This window comes from Ambystoma mexicanum, chromosome 4q (genome assembly GCF_040938575.1).
Source record: "Ambystoma mexicanum isolate Mex_15411 chromosome 4q, UKY_AmexF1_1, whole genome shotgun sequence".
NCBI lineage: Eukaryota > Metazoa > Chordata > Amphibia > Caudata > Ambystomatidae > Ambystoma > Ambystoma mexicanum.
This window is the reverse complement of record NC_090928.1, coordinates 225,002,996-225,023,218: the sequence shown is the minus strand read 5'-3', so window position 1 is coordinate 225,023,218 and position 20,223 is coordinate 225,002,996. Positions and strand designations below refer to the sequence as shown.

The window sequence follows — 20,223 nt, the reverse complement described above, 5'->3', positions numbered from 1 at the left end:
GATAAACCTGCGGTAACAGTTAGCGAAGCCTAACATGCTTTGAACACCTTTTACGGAGGATGGCGATGGCCATTTGAGAATTGCATCGACCTTCTTTGAATCCATACGCACTCTGCTAGGTGATAATATGAATCCCAAGAATTCAACTTCAGTCACGTTGAAAACACATTTTTCCAACTTAGCGAAAAGTTTGTGTTGACGCAATCTCTCGAGGACCATTCTCACGTGTTTCCGATGTTCAGTTTCCGATGAAGAATAAACGAGGATGTCGTCAATGTAAACAACAACACACACATCTATGAGCTCTCTCAGGACATCGTTCATAAAATATTGAAAGGCGGCCGGGGCATTGCAAAGTCCGAAGGGCATGACCTGATATTCAAATAGCCCATACTTGGTGCGGAAGGCCGTCTTCCATTCATCGCCCTCTTTTACTCGTACCAAGTGGTAGGCTCCTCTAAGATCCAGCTTTGTATATATGCATGCTTTTCTGACTTGGTCCAGGAGTTCAGGGATCAAAGGTAACGGATATCTATTCTTAACGGTGATCGGTTCAGGGCGCGATAATCTATACAAGTTCTAAGGTCCCCTTCTTTTTTTGGAATGAAGAACAAAGCTGAGGAAGCAGGGGACTTGGAAGGACGAATAAACCCATTCGCTAGGTATTGATCCAGGTATTGTCGGAGGTGAAGATTCTCAGGCTCGGTGAGGGCATAAATTCTACTACAAGGAGGAGTAGATCCAGGTATCAGGTCTATCTGGCAGTCATAAGACCTATGAGGAGGTAGAGAGTTAGCCTGATCCTTCCGGAAAACATCTTGGAATTCTAGGTATTCTGGAGGTAACTGGGGAGCCTCCGAGGAAATTGCTGCCAGTGCAACACCAGGTCGAGGGTGACAAGTAGAGACACATTCTGGAAACTGAACCGTTCTTGCTTGCCAATCGATCTGAGGATTGTGCTTCTCTAACCAAGGAATTCCTAGAATAATCTGGAACTGAGGGGCCTTGATCACATCGAACACGATCTTCTCATGGTGTCCATCTTGACTTACTAGCGTCACTTCTTGGGTGGTATGCGTTACTGGTCCGGAGGCTATCTCCGTACCATCCACCGTAGTAATGATGTCCTTTACAGCCTTTGGACAAAGAGTCAGATTCATCCTCAAAACCATTTCATGATCCACATAATTGCCGATGGCACCGCTGTCGACGTAAGCTTCAATCGCATGCAATCGATCCGGATGTTCAGGGCTAATGAGGACCATAGGTATCACGAAATGCGAGGTCACGGAACTGGTTTTAACGCTCGGCAAGAGGACCTCTATTCTTGTCGGGCGAGGTTGTTTCCCTGCTCAGAGTTTGTGACCCTGGTAACTGCAGCTCCTACTGCCTTCTTGGCTGGTTTCACCGGACAGTCTCGAAGAAAGTGCCCCGAGTTTCCGCAATAGAGGCATAATTGCAGCTGTTTTCTCCTTTCCCGCTCCTTTTGTGTTAGTGGTCCTTTCAGGCCCCCTATTTGCATGGGTTCCCCGGAGTCTACTCCTTTGGTAGGAGTTGGTGGTTTGGAAAATACTCGAGCATCAAACTTGGAACGATCGGCCTTCCTGTTCTGCAGTCTGTGGTCAATTTGAACGACTAAGTCAATATAGTCCGAACAGTCTTGCGGGGGATTCACTACTTGGGCTAACACATCTTTGAGCTCTCCACGTAGACCTCTATAAAACAGCGTAATCCTTTTGTCCTCAGGCCATCGAGTTTCCACTATCAGTCTGTTGAAAGACGCAATATAAGCCAAAAGGTCTTGATTACCCTGTCGCAATGAAAGGAGCTCATTGTCCAAGGCCTGCCCCTGTGAATGTCTTGCAAACAGTCTTTCCATACTGAGCTGAAAAGCTTGAAAATCATGGAGAACCGGATCATCTTGATTAACTAGAGGGATCGACCAGTCTGCCGCATTGCCACTAAGGTACGAAAGCACGAAAGCTACCTTAGCTTGATCAGTTGGAAAGGCTGCTGGCCGGCATAAGAAGTGCAACCGGCACTGGTTAATAAATACTGCAAACCTCTTTGGGTCACCAGAAAATCGTTCGGGCGGAGCCAGAGGTACATTCCCAGGTAGGTTGATCTGCACTGGGTTCGTAGAGGATGTTGAAGGAAGATTTGCCCCTGATGCGGGTAACGGAGTTTGTCCGGCTTGTGACTGTAGCAATTGTCTAGCGAGATCGTCTGTTCGCTCCTTGGAAATAATCAGTTCCCTTCTTAGAGCATTTGTTTCCTGACGGGCTGCATGCACTTCTGCTCTTAGTTCCCCAAGTAACTGGGTTAGCTGGTCGGTATCCGAGGTTTCCATAGCGCCTGGGTGGGAGTTTTGCGGTAGGGCTTTGCGTTCTGTAACGCTCACCTGATTCCCGCAGAGGCGCCGGTCTTGACTGGGTGAATGCCGTATCTTCAAAGGTGATGTGTAACACACGGTTGGCTCTTTGGGCTGGACCTCTGTGCACTGTATGTCTGACTCGAAGAGTAAGACGTCTGCAGATAGAAAATATGGGATTAATGAACTGGGGTTATTGGGTGCCTCTCTCCTCTTCCCTTTCTCTTCTCCTGTAGAACCCCAAAGGTTAACGCCCTCACCTTAGGTAAGTGAACGCCGAGCTCTCCATCTGCCTCGGGGCAGGGTGCCGTAACCAGTTTCTTCACTGGATAAGGGTGCAGGCCTCTTGACCTCAGAGGACTGCTGTCCGTCGTTAACTGCACGAACGGTAAGTTCTGGGCACTTCAAATGTCTTAAAAGTCTTTTGTAATGATATCTCTTGTTTTGCAGGGTTCCGGCGATGGCGGATGGCGGGCTGATGAGAGTTGAGGATCGAACCCGCGTGAGGAATAGAAGCGCCTGGAAGCACGTAAGTAAGCGCTTGTAGCATGCTTCACTATGCGCACTAACTGTCCCTTTTATCTTGCAGGTACAAGTTCGGAGCTTTAGAGAAGCTGAAGGGTGCTGGAATACCCACTGGATTCGGCGTGGGAAGGAGTAATGGCACGTGAGTAATAAAGTTGCCCAATGTCTTTAAACGCACCTTCTTTTGTCTTTCAGATGCGGGATGCAGCGCCGAAGGCCTCCGGAGCGTGCGAAGAGCTGGTAAGCTTTTGTCTTTCAGATGCCGGAATGCAGTGCGAAGACCTCCGGAGCATGCAAAGAGTAGGTAAGCCTTTGTCTTTCAGATGCCGGAATGCAGCGCGAGGCGTTGGTGACAGCTGATGGACCAGGTAAGAGATGCGCTGCCACTGAAGACCGTAGTGCTAAGCTGTGCTTTCTTTGTCTTTACAGGTGCTGCTGAAGTCTGGATTCCAGGATGGTAAGCCTTTGTTCCCTTAGGCCCAGGATCAGAAGCAGAAGACAGGATGAGCGTTCTGCTGCAGAGAATGCAGAATAACGCAAAGCAAGATTCATCCATCGGGTGTGATTTAAATAGCCTCCTGTAGTGCTTAGGTGTCTCCTTCCACAGCCACGCCTAGGTAAGAAAAGAGTTCCTGCTTTCCAGAAGAGTTCCAGTGTTCTGAACCTAGGGAGTGGCTCCTGCCCCACCCAACAGCAGAAGTAGTCCCAAACAGAAGAGGATCAGGGGTTCTACTGGCAGGTAAGTAAGCAGCATGGTCTGCTGCAGGTAAGTCCACCCAAGCATTATGAGCCCGGCGCTTCCAGCGCTGGGCATCTTTATGAGCCTGGTGCCACTGGCGCCAGGACATGGTCCAAAAGGTCCCAATTGGGACTGGCTGGCACTCGGAACCGGGGTTATGGGTCTGCTTCCAGAGATCATGACACCATTTTCCTCACCAGGAGTTCCAGTGTTTGGGAAGCCTCCCCTTTTACTTGGGCATGGAATATAGTAGTTTTCAGGTTTAAAAAGTAGGGAACTAGCCTATTTATATAGACTAGCTACTGCAGACTTTGATGACGTCTACTCACAAATGAGGAACATGGCTTCAGAGTGGCAGATGGAAGAAGTATCTGCCAGACATATTACACTGTTTGACGTATTACTCAGGGATGCGTCAAACACTCACTTGGTTTCCCCAATCTACTAAAGTTGCCAACTGAGAAAGAATATCAAGACAAACTTCCAGATATGTTAAAATATGAGAATAAATACAATGTGCGGCCCTGATTCATTCACGAGAGAAGATGTGGGGCAGGGTGTCTGTATCATAGCCACAGTGTCTGTATCGTCATGCTGCATAGAAATGACAGAGGATGGCTGCAAAATATTCCTGATATTTCCGACAAATAAGATTTCTTCTGGGAATGTTGCAGGCAGTAATATGCCACGTTTTACATCTGGTGGAATTGTCCAGAAATTGAATCACCCTACTAGGATCCTGTTCTTTCAATAATCAAAGCCTTAACCATCATTCAGTTACGTCAAGCATCCTGCTGGTTCTCCTATGGAATGTAGATAAAGCCAACTCTTACCACAGAGGTGCACAATCTCCAAGCTTATCACACACATTTTGGTATCAGAATTGTTAGAAAGAGCACACACCTTGAGACAGGCTGAAAACTGTGATGAATCTGAACAATTCATCCCTTCTCCCCATAGGGGAGCCATCCCCTTTGAGGCTAGCGAGGTGAGCCTGCTACGCAAGACCCTCCTTAGGGCTCTGGGCAGGTGGGACCTCACTGGGAGTGACTCCCTCTTGGGGACAAGGACTCCCATCCCAATGTGGAACTCCCAGTCTAAACTACCCTTTCTGGATATATGGATGTCGGAAAAATTGTTGCATTCCCTGTTAGAGTTATGAACCACAATGATTCTTCTGTGAGCATATTGGCTTCAGGTAATGGTGAACCTTGCCTAATTGCCATTATCATAGATGACAGACAACAGTTCATTAATTCTATTGAGTGTATAAGACGCATACATTTTATGAATGGAGAGCCATCTTCCGCAGTGGGAGGCCTGCAAGTGCTACGCAGAGGCGAGCACATGGAGTGCCTACTTCATGGAGGGGGCGGAGCTATGTCGAGCCACAGAGACAGCAGTGACAAGCAGAATGCGTAGCCTGCCAGCTGAAGGCTGGATTGTGGGTGCCTTAACCGAGCAAGAGGCTCTTGTCAAGGCGAGACACAGGATTTAAAGACAACAGTCTTTCTGGCCGACGTGACTACTGAAGAGCAGTGGTGGGCCTGGTGCCCATCAATGTCATGACCCTTGCGCCTTTGGCATCAGGCTCATAACCATCATGAAGACCAACACTAGAATGGGACTATTTACTTGGGACTATTTAACTTGGGGGGGGGGTTCAGCCAACATGGAGGCACACACGTAGCTCAGTTACAAGGAACTGAGCTATGCGGTCGAGTCATTTGGGTGTGGCAGGCCCAGGACTACTTTACCTGGACTACTTTGGGTGTGGCAGGCCTGGGACTATTTTACCTGGACTACTTTACCTGAGACTATTTAAACCGCACCGAAACAGCAGAACATGCTTTGCGTTATTCTGCTGTGAGCAGCATAACGCTCATCGTGTCCAGTTCTTTGATGCCAGCTTACCTGAAACCAAGGACCTGCAGAGAGAGAAAGAACACTACGAAACTTACCTGGAACAGTATCCTGTCTTCAATCCATCGCCGACTTCAGTTCCACTCACCTGAAGGTACGAACTCCATCATCTGGCACCGGATGCATCCTGGAATACCATAACCCGGAAAGAGGAGAAATAAAGACAGCATTAGTAAGCGTTTACTCACGTTTCCTCCCCGAATGAAGAAAGCCACACAATTCCTACCTGGGTAGTCATCTCATGGTCAGTATCATTGCTGGAATATAACAGCGCTCGGCAAGGAATATCGCAACCTGCAAGGAGAGAAAAGACACAGGTTAGCAATATAAAAGGCGAAACAGTGCAGCGCATCGCGCATTACTCACCGGACAGCATTGCGCACACCACGCTTTCGCCTACCGGCCCATGCTCATCTACAGGCTGCATGACAACACCAAAATACCTTTCCATACCTAAAAGGAAAGAAGCAAGACATTATTATTCGAACTAAGAGGAACATAAGAACTGCATATAAAGACTTTAAAGCAGCAAACCTACGGAGTCGCAGCAGGCCTGTATTCCCGCAAGTGGGGGCTTGCACCAGTGAAGTAACTTGGTCGCTGCTCGCCCCCCAGCCACGAGGAGCAGGACGGAGAATCCACCTTTTACAATATTAAGACCCATCTTTAACCAGAAGCCTTACCAAGGGACCGGGAGAGGGTTCGAGAGTGCAAATCATCCAACCAGGGCTGGGTGGCGTCCCCGTGGATATCAGGTGAGCGTAACAATCAACCAGCGCTGAGACCCCAGAGGAAAGAGGGGACCGAAATCCTGAGCTCCCGCCGACACAGACCTTTCCTGCCACGAGAGGCACAGATGGGGAAAGGAACGCTACGGACCTGTGAAGCAAGCGAGATACGTGGAGGCAAGCAAGATACATGGCTGCATGTTTCCAGGAGCACAGAAACCAATGCAGGTACGAACACCAAAATAAATGTACCAGGCACACAGCCCTATTGAGCCAGAGAGCAAACAATATGAACACTGCACTGAAAGGCTGGAATAGCCAGCAATACTATAAACAGACAAGAGACTGTAAGGGGCACCCTGCTCCTCTAATCCATAGAGAAAAGGGATACGAACAATGTAATACAAGGCTAAAATAGCCAACCAAGTACGCCAAGTTAAGAGAGTGAGACGGGCAGCGGGCCCTCACTAAATAAGAGTAGGAAAAGATACAGAAACTATATATCAAAGTTGAAGTAACCAACCAGAGTATCAAGAAAGCACAGACCAACATCCTCATCCACAGGAAAGGGAAGCAGAATACTCTACAACACGGACAGCATAGTGCATAAATGTAAGGGAGTGGTGTTATTCAACTGGACAAGAACCCCTAAGCTAAAGTGTATACTGAGAAACAAGACATTTTATCATGGAGCAAACAGACTTTTGGGACGTCCCAACGCTAAGAAGGTGGAAAAGAAAGACATATATTTTCATGCTGTCCTGGAGGGATTCAAACATTTAGAAATAATCTGTTTCCTTATCAGAGGCAGAGGGGGGAACCATTACAGAAGATAGTTGTTGATTTCCTAAAAGGATTTGATACTAAAATTGTGAAGACATTCTACGAGAACTTTAATGACTGAGAAGTCCATACCAAGGCTATTAAACAAGCCTCCATTTTCTCCATCTATTGACAAGGATATGATTATGCCTGAGAGCTCTTCATATGTATCTTTGCACTGAATCGAATAGCATCTTACATTGCTCTGCATGACATTGAAGAGTTGGTCCATGAGTAATGGCGAAGCAAGGCACCTGCTCATTGGCCCTCAACCGTGCATTAGCTGCCCGACAAGGCTCCGAGCCCTGCCTCATCCCGGAGTTCTTTCCCCAAGTGGCCTACATGGAAAGGGAGAAGGGACAATGTGTTGTCCCTTCGCCCCTTCCATGGCGGGCATTTTTTTTTTTACTTTTTTTTACATTAGTTTTAATGGCCGCCATGCAAAGGGAGAAGGGACAAAATGTGTAGTCCCTCCTCCCCGGTCCCTGGCAGGCATTTTCTTCTTTTTTTCTCAAGTCGCGAAATGCTCACAGCGCTGTTTCTCAACTTGAGAAAAACTCCTACTAGTACTCTGGTACGACGTGCCGGGGTACTAATGGCAATATAACTTTTGGGGGGCATTAACCGTAGGGTAATGTCATTGCAGCTACGTTAAAGCCTTCGCTATGCTCAGGCTTCTAACTATGACCTTGGGGGCATTAACCTGCCGGTAATGCCCCCACCCACTCAGGTTATATTGCCTAAAGTTATAACCTGCAAGCCACATACCCGTGAGAGGGCTGTACCATGTTTTTTGGTAAGTTTCCCTCACATCACTTCAAGAAGGTGAGTTGTTTGTTCCAAGCACAAGTAGCTTACCAACAGTGATACGTATGCCTCACTTTTTCCCCCTCCATTTATATCAATTCTCATGGGGGCAGGTAGATGAATGCACAAAACAAGGGCACATTTGATAGTGGGTATCCAGGCACTGGTATTGGGTGATCACTCATGACCCCACTCACAAACAGTGTTTCAATACTGTCGCCGCATCTCCCCCCCCCCCCCAAAATGCAAGACTGGCTCTACCTCTGTGATTTCCTGTAGATTTGCATAATTTGTATTACATTCATCTGTTGACTTATCAACTACTTAAATAAATACAATTGTTAGTGATGGGTGACCTGGAAAACAGTTTTCTCATTTTTTTACCCAAATTATTTTCCATGTCAATTGAGCGATCGGTTTGCCTTTTTTTCTCATCTCACTGTGATGCAGGGAGCACCTTTCATTTCTACAGGGCTCTTAAAGACCACCCGGACTGCAATTAAATGTGGTCTTAACATATGTGTTTTAATACCTGTACTGCCCACTCTCCTGCCAAGCATGGTTGAAAAGTCTCAATTACTCGCTGAGCACTGTCTTGTACATTAGAATGCTGTGCCATGGTGATCATTCCACCTTCTGTAGTAGTCTCCTCTCATTCGCAAAAGGCAATGGGTGCTATGACCCTTTGGATGTCCTGTCTACGACAACCATGCTTTAAAATCACTAACTCGATGTTGTCAAGATTAGATTCTCGGTTTGGTAAAGCTCAGCCGGCTCGAAAGTTTATCTAGTTCAAATTAGAATATGAATATCGGACCACGGCACTACAATGCATGTACATGCTTTAAAATCTTCCACATGAGTGGGATGACTTTTGTGCAGGTAGTCTATAGTCTCTTGGGATGGATGGGGAGAAAGAACTGCCCTAGGTGGAGTTGGCCAGCAGATAGGGTAGATGATGCCTAGGACCTTACATGTGAATTGGTCCCCGTTTTTCTATTTCTGTGCTTGCTGTGCAGATAATATTCTAGTGCGCTTTCCTACAGCCAAGAATAGCTGTAAAATATGGCAGGTGGTAGGTACTCGTTTTGAAACTCCAAATGTATCCACATGTTTTGGTGTGTTTGTAACTTTGTGGCATTCTTAAATGTTTTATGACAATACTGTCAAGCTGTTGCATGGCAATAGGAACGATCAGATATGATATATATGATATGATATTTGAAGATCTGCTCTCCAACCTTGACTCTAACATTCCCTCTGTCCTCATCCTCCTTGATCTCTCTTCTGCCTTCGACACAGTGTACCATACCATCCTGCTCAACTGTCTCCGTGAAAACCTGGGTATCACTGATCAGGCTCTGGCTTGGCTGACCTCTTTCCTGTCTGATCGACCCTCCCAGGGCCACCTTGGGTCCTTCCTATCATCTATCTTCCTCTCTACCTGTGGCGTTCCTCAGGGGTCTAACCTCTCGCCCTGGCTTTTCAACCAATACCTGGCAACTCTTGCTCACTGCATTGCCATTTTCTGCTCAAATTTCCAGTGCTACGCTGACGACAGTCAACTCATTTTCAGGCTGCCCTCGGCCACCTCTTCTCTTATCTCTGATTGCCTAACTGCCATTCAAGATTGGTGTGCCGCCAATGATCTTTGTCTGAATGCCAGCAAGACGGAGATCCTCCTCATCAGCACACCTTCACCATCCTTTCCCCTCACCCTCTGCCCACCTTCCCTTGGCCCTCCTCCTACCCCCACCTGCGAGGCTAAGAACTTCGGGTTCATCTTTGACTCCACCCTTTCCTTTTCCGCCCACATCTCTGAGGTCTCTAAAAAGTCAAACTTCCTACTGCACCTCCTCAGAGGTACTCTGCCTTTCCTCTCCTCCCCCCAGAAGGTCATGGTATCCCAAACTCTGGTGCTCTCCAGGTTGGACTATGGTAACAGCCTCTTTCTAAATCTACCTGCCTCTACTCTCTGCCCTCTGTGCAACTAATCCAGTACAGGACTGTGAGACTTGTCCTTGGCCTCAAGCCCTGGGATCGTATCTCCCCAGCTCTGAAATATCTCCATTGGCTCCCAGTGGATGCAATGATTAAATTCAAAACCCTCTGCATTGTCCACAAGGCTTTCTGGGGCCTGGGTCCAAAATACCTTCAGCTATCCCTCTGCAAATACCTACCCTCTCGAGCTCTTCACTCCTCTACCTTTAACTCCCTCAGGGTCAGTCGTTTTTCAAAGAAATGAGCTGCGGGTAGATCTCTGTCTTTGGCTGGGGCCTCCCTCTGGAACAGCCTCCCTGCCACTCTTAAACTTGAGGGGGGATGTATGGGTACAGATACAGACCCCAGTGCAAGGGGTGGCCCGGAAGCAGTGCAGGTGGGTGGGAGGGTGAGCAGGTACCTGGGCCCTGAAGACAGAGGGTAGGCCAGGTGCACAATGCCGAGAGAGAGAAGATCAGCAGGGGAGAGGAGGGGCAAAGGCAGAAGCAAAGAGGAAGGTCTTGAGGGGCTCCCGGAACTGGAGATGGTTCTCCTCAACTTTCAGAGTGGCAGGGAGGCTGTTGCAGAGGGTGGCCCCAGCCGAAGACAGAGATCTACTTCCAGCTCGTTTCTTTGAAAAACGACTGACATTGAGGGAGTTGGAGGTAGAGGAGCGAAGAGCTCGAGAGGGGAGGTATTTACGGAGGTATAGCTGAAGGTATTTAGAGAATAGAGCATGACGCAATGTGCACATTGCCTAAATAGCTGTCTTGTAACTGTTCAAGGAAAGAAAAGACCTGTTTTTGTTTCCATATAAATATGAAAAAATCAATTAACAAAATGTCCCTTGATTTTCAGGTCTCAAGCGGCTACCTGGTTGTCATTTTCGTATATGTGACAGAATACGTTGGAATTAAAGCCCGGACCTGGGCTTCCATGCATGTCCATGCAGCCTTCGCAGTGGGCATCATGGTAGTGGCCCTAGTGGGATACTTAGTCAGGACTTGGTGGCTCTACCAGATATGCCTCTCACTTATTACTCTCCCCTTTGTGTTGTGCTGTTGGAAGCTTCCAGAGACACCGTTCTGGCTTCTGTCACAGGGGAGGAACGGGGAAGTGCAGACACTCATGAACACAATGCAAAGATGCAACAGAGTGAGCAAGCCTTTGATGCTTTCTGAGCTGTACCCACTATCTGAAGAAGGCTTACTTGTGAAGATGCCAGAAGAAAACGAAACAAACTCAATTAAGAAACACAACATGATAGATCTGTTTTCCAACTGGAGCATCACAAGAAGGACAATTACCGTCTGGTTAATATGGTTTACTGGAAGTCTGGGATATTATGTTTTCTCCCTGAGCTCTGTCAACCTTGGAGGCAATGAATATTTCAATTTGTTTCTCGCAGGTAAATATGTTTTTCTAACGTAACTTTCCTTACCAAAAAATGTTTTACCCTGCTAACAAAGGCGCCCATTTTAGAGGGTGTCACTTTACAACAGTTGGTACTCAGTGAGAAGTTGCATGCCACTGGAATTAATAACTTCAACTTTTGGATCTGGAAATTACATGGGACATTATGACCACGCCAGTGGCACACTGTAAATAATGCATTCTCAACTCTTCTTGGCAAGTGGCTATTGCCTGCCACATGATTATCATTGATTATACGGTGCCATTGCAGCCTAACACAGGTTTGTACAGAAGTGTGTCTTTTATGACGACCAGTCTCTCGCTCTCGGCACACTCTTATTTACCCAAAGGACACAGTAAAATGAAAGGCTATCCTACCCATTAACAAGTACCGGCAAGTCTTAGAGACCTGCTGATAGAAAGACAACATTAAAATGTCATTTGCTCTACACTTGGAATAGTGTTTGAGTCACAGAACTTAAATATGTATAAACACAGCAGCGCAGACTTATGTTCAGCGCACTAATACACAGATATGATAATCGTTTCTCTAAATTTACAAATCATATCTTAATGAATACATGAGCTAATGAAAAATCAAAGTCTATTTTGTTTCCCATCTCATATTACTTATATTGATTACAGTCTAGTTCGTGGGTCTTGAACCTGCATCTCTCCTATTGTTTCTGACAAGTTTTGGCCTGAAGGGCAAGCACAATTTTCTGGCCCATGGTGCATTGGCCCAAGCCCACAATGCAGTGTCCCCAACTTCCAGTACAACTAAACTCAATTCCAACCTCTCCCCCACTCACACGTTCTCAAGTATATATAGTAGACACTTTCCTTTTATGCATCATATCTTTCAGTTATGGTTTTGGTTTCTTAGGGACACAGGGCCCAGGGAACCTCCCCCACTTGCCAAACATAGAAAAAGGATTTCACCAAAATAATATAATTTGAAGAAATGGGAAATCTGGGATTTGAGCACAGATTTCTTTGTGACCTAGTTTGCAATTTAACAGCAGGCTACATCTCCCGTCCTATCCCATTACATCGTTAGCTTTAGACAGATGTATAGAGGTTGGGAAGCTAGAGAATTAATTGGTAGATCAGACCCATAGCTGAGCCATGGAGTCTGACTTTGCTGGAAGAGACAAACGCCAGCGGGGATAGCCCACAACCAGATCTGGATTCCATCCTCCCCACAGCACAAAACTCATTCCTGACACCCTGTCTAGCCACCCCTCTGCAACATAAGACACTAACTTGACGCCCTGCAGCCTCTCCAGTGCACGTTATACAAAGGTTAATATTATAATTATGTATGTAGTAACGCTATAGATTATAAACCCATATGACAGAGACTTTCCCTACAGATAGTTAAGGAAGCTAAGGAGAAGTCATGAAAACTGATTTGCTCAGGGTCACATAATGTGTGAAGTGTGGAAGACAGGGATTTGAGCCCTGGCATCCTGGTGACACATTTTCCAGTGTGGACAGCAGGAGTGACTTCATCTTCGCCTATTCTAACTTCAGGGTTGAAACCCACAAAATCCTTTCTGCAAAGTTGTTATTCAGTGGTCAAACTAGTACATTGTTCAAATAAATCTGGCTTTCAAAGCATCAAGTCACATGCTAAACCAACCTGACAAAATATGAGAGAAGTCCTATTTGAAACAGATGTTTATAAAGCAAGTATGCATCACCTTGTCAGAATAAACAAAGGGGTTGACCCAGACCTGCAATCTGGTACAGTGGCATGCAGGTCACTCACACACTCCAACCGTCTCTCAGTCTGCTGACCCAGCCTTCCAGATGTGTACCTCTGCCTCCTTTACCTTATTTTCCTTCCCCATCACTCTCTGATGTCCTTCCCTTGATCCACATCCTCAATGTCCTTTACGCTGCTTTCTTACGATTAACTTTCAGTCCTCTGTTCCCCTTTTGTGCCAACTGTTAATCCTTAACTCAATACCCCTTCCCTTACCTTGCATGTATCCTCTTTCCTTACCCACATTGGCCAACTACCAATTCCTTGTCACTCACCCCCTTCAATTGCCCTGGCTCACATGTAGATGGTAGACCACCTTGATTTGCATGCCAGTGTCTGCCAAACATGACAAGAAGCTGTGGTCAGGGTCTTGCTGGTAATTGTATTATTGGGGTCTGAACTTGGATATAGCAGAGCGAAAGACACAGAGCAGGCTTGGCTTTTATTGTGCTTCCAAGTTACACTTTCTTGAAAAGTCAGTTTGTTATTTCAATTCATGGAAGCAGGGGGAGTCTCTGCCTAGTGTGATAAATCTGATGGCTTCATCACTCCTTTCCCCGAGATAGCCTCCCCCTATATGGCCAGGAGATGGCAGCCGCTACCTGGTCTGGACCCCCAGGGAGGACCACCTGTGGGCCGGTGACTTCTGGGGAGACCAGACGATATCATTTGGGAAAGTGGCATGCCCCACCTTGCCTTCAAGGGATGCTTCCTGTATGTCCCATGCCCCCGATTTATTTACACCATAATGGCATACTGTTACACTCCTCCCCAACTTCTATGTAGATCTACATATACACTTGTGTATAGGCGTGTTACAAATGCCATATCATATCATATCATACATTTATTACTATCCATGAGGGATAGTATGTGGACCACTGACATGAGCAGTCTAGTTGTTGGAAGATGAATAATCAAGCCAGGAAGTTTATCTATGTTCGGCTACACCTGACAGTGAGAAGGAGCGGGAGAAGGAGAGAGGAGAGCTGCAGAGCAGCAAGTGACATGAAGGCTAATCCAAATGAGGAAAGGAGAACCCTGGGTGCAGCGGCTCACCGCTGAGAGAGAGCAGCAGGAGCCGCGCACCTCAGAAAGAGAGACGGCAAGGGTACATTGCTTAACCGGGCGCAATGAAGCCTGTACGCTGAATCTGGCTGCAACGAAGGAACGCTGGAGGCAGCCGGTAAGCCCGGTGAGAAAAAGAGGGTTACTGAGTTACCAGCGTATGTGTACAGCTCCACAGGAATAACACAAACTGAAGGGAACCGAAGAGAGGGGAGGCCAGAGAGGCCAAAAGTTACCAGTGAACCCGGAGAGCACAAGTGGGTTACCGGATGGCTTAATAAAGTTAGTTGCTTCTTGAAAACACAGCGGTAGGCCAAAAGCAAAACCACTAAATAAATGAAAGGATTTGTATAACAAGTCATGAGTGGGTTATTGAACCCAAGCCTCAAAGAGAAGCATTTGTGTGACAAAGTCCTGCCAGAAAGTATACCAGCTAAAGTTAAGTATTTGTATGGCAAAGTTCTTGCAGGAAAGTATACCAGGCGAAACTAAGTATTTGTGTAACAAAGTCCTGATAGGAAGGTGGACCAGGTGAAGGTAAAATTAAGTGTTTGTGTAAAAGTTCCTGACAGGAGAGTATACCAGGTTAAGATAGAACGATAACTTGTAAAGAATCTCAGGAAAGATAATGCTATTAGGATTATGAACTATATAGAACCTTAAGGAAGGTAATGCCCTTGGGATAATGAACTGTTGGGAAAGTATATAAAGGAAAGGAAAGTCCCTAGGAAGAGGCATACCCTCAGAATTTACAACGAGTTAAAAGGTGAAGAAAAAGCCTGGGGGAGGGAACTGTTCCCCAAGAACAGAAAAGATACCAAGGGGGAGAGATAAATCCTCTTGAAACCTGATTATTCTTTTTGAACTTGTGATATTGGAACAAAGAATCTGGGGAAGGTAGTTATTCTCTTGAACTTTGAACATTGTTCATTGGGAACCTTTTTGTTGGATTTGAACCTTTGTGGGCACTTTTGAAAAGCAAGAGACACTGTCATTGGCACCTTGGAGTTTATTTTGAGTGTGAGGGCCAGAATTTTCTTTTTTACCACAAATGCATTTTTCACTTAAGCAGTGTAGTCCAGATATGCTGATGGCAGTGATACCCATATTTTCCATTTTTAGGTACACCTTAAACTATTTCTACTGCTGGATAGCCTTTTGTCCAATATGGTGGTGAAAATAGCTAATCTTGCAGTTTAATTTCTGTCTCTTCAGATCACTCGTTTGTTGGCCGTCTTCCTCCCCAACAGGAAGAAATAACCATATGTGGTTAGGCCCTTTTTGTGGGCTGTGGCCAAATTCGGGGAAAAGCCTTTGGGACTCGCTTGGACTGGGCAAAGAGTCCCAAAAACCCTAGTACATATCAAAGCTAGAGTGATGCCCTGAATGTGCATGAGCCTGCTGCTAGGATTGATAGCCACCCATGGTTTCAGTGTTACAGATCCCCTGATAGTCCGGCTGGGGTCTCCACAGTCCAGGTTTCTGTATCAGAAGAAATAAACTGGAGCCATTTCCATAGTCAATCACTGGAACCTGCAATCTGAAGCATGAGAGGCCGCAGAGGAATGCTGGACGCTCTTTCTGAGGCAGCCATTGCAAAGGCCAATTCCCATAAGGCAAAGCTTGGTCTTCTTTGGACCAAGGTGTCTCCCTTCCTTGAACTGGTGGGCACAACCAGTTTATAGTATTGTACCTCGATAGATGTCCTCCTCATGAAAGCCATGGGCCTGCATCTGATCTGCATCACCCAGAGTCTGAGCTCCTCTGTGCTGGACATCGTGCAGCCTCCAGTGCTGTTCAATTTACTCTGGAACATCTTCTAGGGTCTCTCTTGGTTCTGCTGATCACCACCAGTTGGAGGAGGCTCTCTAGAACTGAAGTCCTTTGTCCTCTTTTACCTGTAGTTCCTTGCTTGGACAACAACACTACCTTTCCCGACTGCTGCAACATTGTAGTCCTTCATCATTGTGGGTCTCAAAGCAGACCTGCTTTCATCGTTGGAAGTCGGAGGTCCTGCTCCTGTTGCTGTCTAGAACGCTGAGGTATGAAATGGAAACCAGAACCAATGCTTCACCAGACCCAGTTCCGACACCAAAATGAGCCTCTGCACCGACAACCCATGGGCCCCTATCACAACAACCAGCATTGGGAGCATTCGTCACCAACTGCCTAGACTTACCTGAATGTATTGATCTGTTTACTTAGGGTCAAGGGGCTTGGCTGCGTACCTCTTAAGTTGCCCCCCCAGCCCATAATATCCAATAGGGTATAAAGTCCTTTCTTGCAGCCACTTTGCAATACTTTTGGGGTTGGAGCCTGAATACAGGAATCTCGTCTGAGGTACTTCTATAGTCCATTGATTGCCGGCTGCCTTCTTTCTTCATGGAAATTCTGTAAGTACCATCTTAAACAATTGTCAGTATAACCACACTGACCATTGTATCAAGCCTGCTAAAACCGATGAGAGAACGCTGGCGAAATCTTTAGAGACTATTGCTGGGCAATTGATCCTATGATAGGATTGGATATTTTAAGGTAATTTGACAGTGTGTTGGTGTGCCTTTTAACCAGGGGTCAAGTCCTAAAAAGTAAAGTGGCAGGACTCCTAACAAATGCAATGGGATGTGAAGTCGCCTGAAATTAGCATATCAAGGAGAAATATGCACATTTCATTAAATTGGCTTTGCATAACCACCCAAATTTTACAGGACGAATGTGTTACACCCTTCCGACGTTGGTCCTTGTTACGAAGAAGGAGGTTGTGCGGATTGATAAACCAAGATACATTAAGGATGGTGGCGGCTCTAGATCATGGGAGAAGCAGCTGTCTAGTTTCCTCACGTTTTCTGCGGACGTTGTCAGCGGGTCACGTGATCCCATTAAAGGACCGAAGATGCTCAGCTCGATGCGTCGCTTCTGTTTTGAGTGGCGCTCCGTAAGTTCGAATCTAGGGATTGAACAACTATCTAATTTGTTCTTTGAATTCTGTCTTCATTCCTTTTATTTCCTAATTTCTCCTCAGAATTCCTCTGCAGATTACCTTTTCCGCGAAAACCCTGAATCGCCCATACCCTCGGAATCGCTTCATTTCACTCGCTCCTTACCTTTCAGTCTCATGAACAACGAATAGCAAGAAGCCTGTCCTTCTAGAGAAAGTGAGCCCCCCTTCCTTACTGAACATTAGTTCCCTCTGTTCGTCTTCCAGGGATCTACAGAGTCCTCCGCTCCCAGTCCACGGACGGACAACTCGCTTATTCAAAGCCGATTCCCCATAGGAGTCCATACCTGATCATCCAATATTCATGTGAGTCGCTGCTCGAAGGAGTTCCATCCATAGAAGAAGGTCGCCCATCTACTTCGCCCAGGGTTTTCTTCCCCAGAGGGTTTCCCTGGGGTTCATGCTTCTCCCTTGCTGGTCTTCCTCTCCGGTGGAGGGAGGCAGGCTCCCCGGGGTGGTCCTTGCGCTCTGAATTTGCTGTTCTCGTCTCTGCTACCAGACCAGGTTAGTTCTTCTTAATCTGTCTGATTCAGTTATCCTATTGTTGTTGAAATCAGAACCACTTAGACAGTTATTATCCGTCTTACATTTAACAGAATGGCATTTGCCTTTCAGAAAATCAACACACACACAAAACCAAGAGAGGATATTTTCTCCTAATTGTGTTTTTGAAAACATTAAAAGGTGTGCATGTTTTAAACTCCAAGAACCAATACAAATGTTTTCCCTGGAACATGCAGTACCGAAATGGGACATTTCACATTTAGTTGTTTGTTATTTTTCATCAGGTTGTATAGTGCAGTGGTGAAATGTCCGGCCTGCAAACCTGACGACTGTGGTTCGATCACTGTGGTCGGCATTAATGCATAAATTCAAAGAAGATTGAATATGAAAAAAAATTGGTGGACTGCATCCTCCTGCCTGTACCCTCGACTTGAGCCCTGCTTTTAACATTATAAGCCTTGTGACAAACTGTTAGGATCTAAAGTGTGGTAGGTGTTCCTAAGTGGATGCCAATGTTGTGTTGTTTATATGTAGAAATGTTTTTATCTAGCTTGTAGATTACAGAACATAATGCAATATTCTTGTTGTAATACATAAGTATATTTCGAGTGGATTGTGTTCTCCAACGTATTCCTCATCTTAGATGTATTCCATCCAGCTTTGCTGCTCTTCGGAATTTTTTTGGCAGAGGGCGCCGTGCGTCGATGTCGTCGAGTCGATGGTCCCTCGAAGGCCTCCGTCGAGGGTGATGTCATCGGGGTGTATAAGTAGCACGCGCGGAGCCCGTTGGCCTCAGTTCCGTTTTTCCGCAGTATACGTTGCTTCGGACATTCGGCGCGCCTCGAGTTCTGTGAGAATATATAATACGAAATATGTCCTCGTCATCGACGCCGACCACGACCCCGAAATCGGGATTCAAAAGGTGCAAATCGTGCGGGTCAAAAATGTCGATCACGGACCCGCATCGAGAGTGTTTGTGGTGCCTCGGAGAAGGCCACGACATGGAGGCCTGTACGAAGTGTCAGGCGATGACGGGGAAGGCCTTGCGAGAGAGGAGAGGAAAGCTACAGGTAGGTCGAAAAACCGATCGAAAAACCTCTAGCGTCGAGTCGAGATCCCGTTAGGAGAATTCTCCTTGACGCGAAAGGCATCGATCGAGGTCCCGTAGCGATTCCCATCGCTCGTCGTCCTCGTCAAAAAGATTGAAGAAACGACGCCAGAGGTCTCCCTCCACCTCATCGTCAGACGAGTCTCCAAAAAAGATGAAATGCCCCACGAAACATTTGTCTACCGAAGAGTGGGAAGCATTCAGGATCAAAATGATGGAGGTGTTTGAAAAAGCGAAGCCTCGGTCCGCGCCGGGAGCGTTATCGCTCCGACACTCGCGCGCCCTAGAGCCCGGGTGATCGAAAAAGGAAGGATAGGGAACCTTCCAGGACGCAGAGTGAAAAACGCTTGTGTCGAGTCGACCGCTCAAGGTCATCGACGCCATCCGAGACCCATCATACCTCGAAGGGAAAATCTTCGAAGGTCGCCTCGACGCCCTCGAAGCAGACCCTGTCGACGACCACGATGTCGTCGACGCCATTATCGACGTCGACGCCGAAACCCTCGGCGCCAAAGGCTGCAGCCAAGCCAGGGAAACCAGAAAAAGAGAAGAATAAGGTTACAAAACCTGTATTGTCCTCAGAGCAAGGCACTAGACCTCCCAGAGAAGGTTTTCAAGCCTCTCCCCAGAAAGGAATTTTTCAAATCCCTGACCCCAATTTTTGAGGAACAGGAGAGATCTAATGAGGAGAATGTACCTTTTGGGCTGGAATATGACACCCCAAATGTCCCAGAATGCTTGATTTCAGAAGAAAGCAGAATGAGGGACTTGGTGGAATCATTACACACTGCAAGTGGCATTGACACATCTCCTGAAAATGACTTTGGCAGACAAGAACCGGGAGAACATGCCAGTCTATCATAGCATCAATTAATGACAAAGGTAGTAGATTACTTAGGATGGGCTAAACCATCAGCCCAATTAATCAGGATGATTTAACAGATATATTGGACCATGGTCCCACTGAAGACCCAGTACTACCCTTTCATGTAGCCCTGCAAAATATGGTGGCCAAGAATTGGGAAACTCCAGATTCTTTTCCTCCGGCAAATAAATCCCTCACCTCAAAATACCACCCGGCCAGTAGCGACCCCGGCTATCTGTCCAAACACCCAACTCCCGAGAGTCTGGTCATACAGGCAGCCACAGCTTCTAACAAACTTGCATACCCGTCTATCCCTCCAGACAGGGATGATAAGCATGTGGATGGTTGGGCACCGAAGGTATTTTCAGCCGAGAGCATGGCATTAAAATCTGCCAACTCCAAATGTGCCTTGGCAACATTTTCATACACTCTTTGGGAGTGCATTGCAATGGCGGCGGAGCACATACCAGAAGGGGAAGAAAGGGAAGGGTTTCTCGCCATCGTTAGAGATGGAAAGGAAGCCATGCAGGAATCCCTTCAATCTGGATTGGACAGTGCAGATAGTGTAAGCAGGTCCATGGGCACTAGCACGGTAATGCGC

At 46.7% G+C, this 20,223-nt stretch overlaps 1 protein-coding gene across 1 annotated transcript in view; it reads left to right on the top strand.

The window, feature by feature from the left end:
* SLC22A16 (solute carrier family 22 member 16) overlaps nt 1–20,223 on the top strand; it is a 963,109-nt gene that overhangs the window by 595,939 nt on the left and 346,947 nt on the right. Inside the window, exon 4 of the mRNA XM_069607763.1 lies at nt 10,754–11,303. Within this exon, the coding sequence (XP_069463864.1) occupies nt 10,754–11,303 (550 nt within the window). The remainder of the gene's footprint in view (nt 1–10,753; nt 11,304–20,223) is intronic.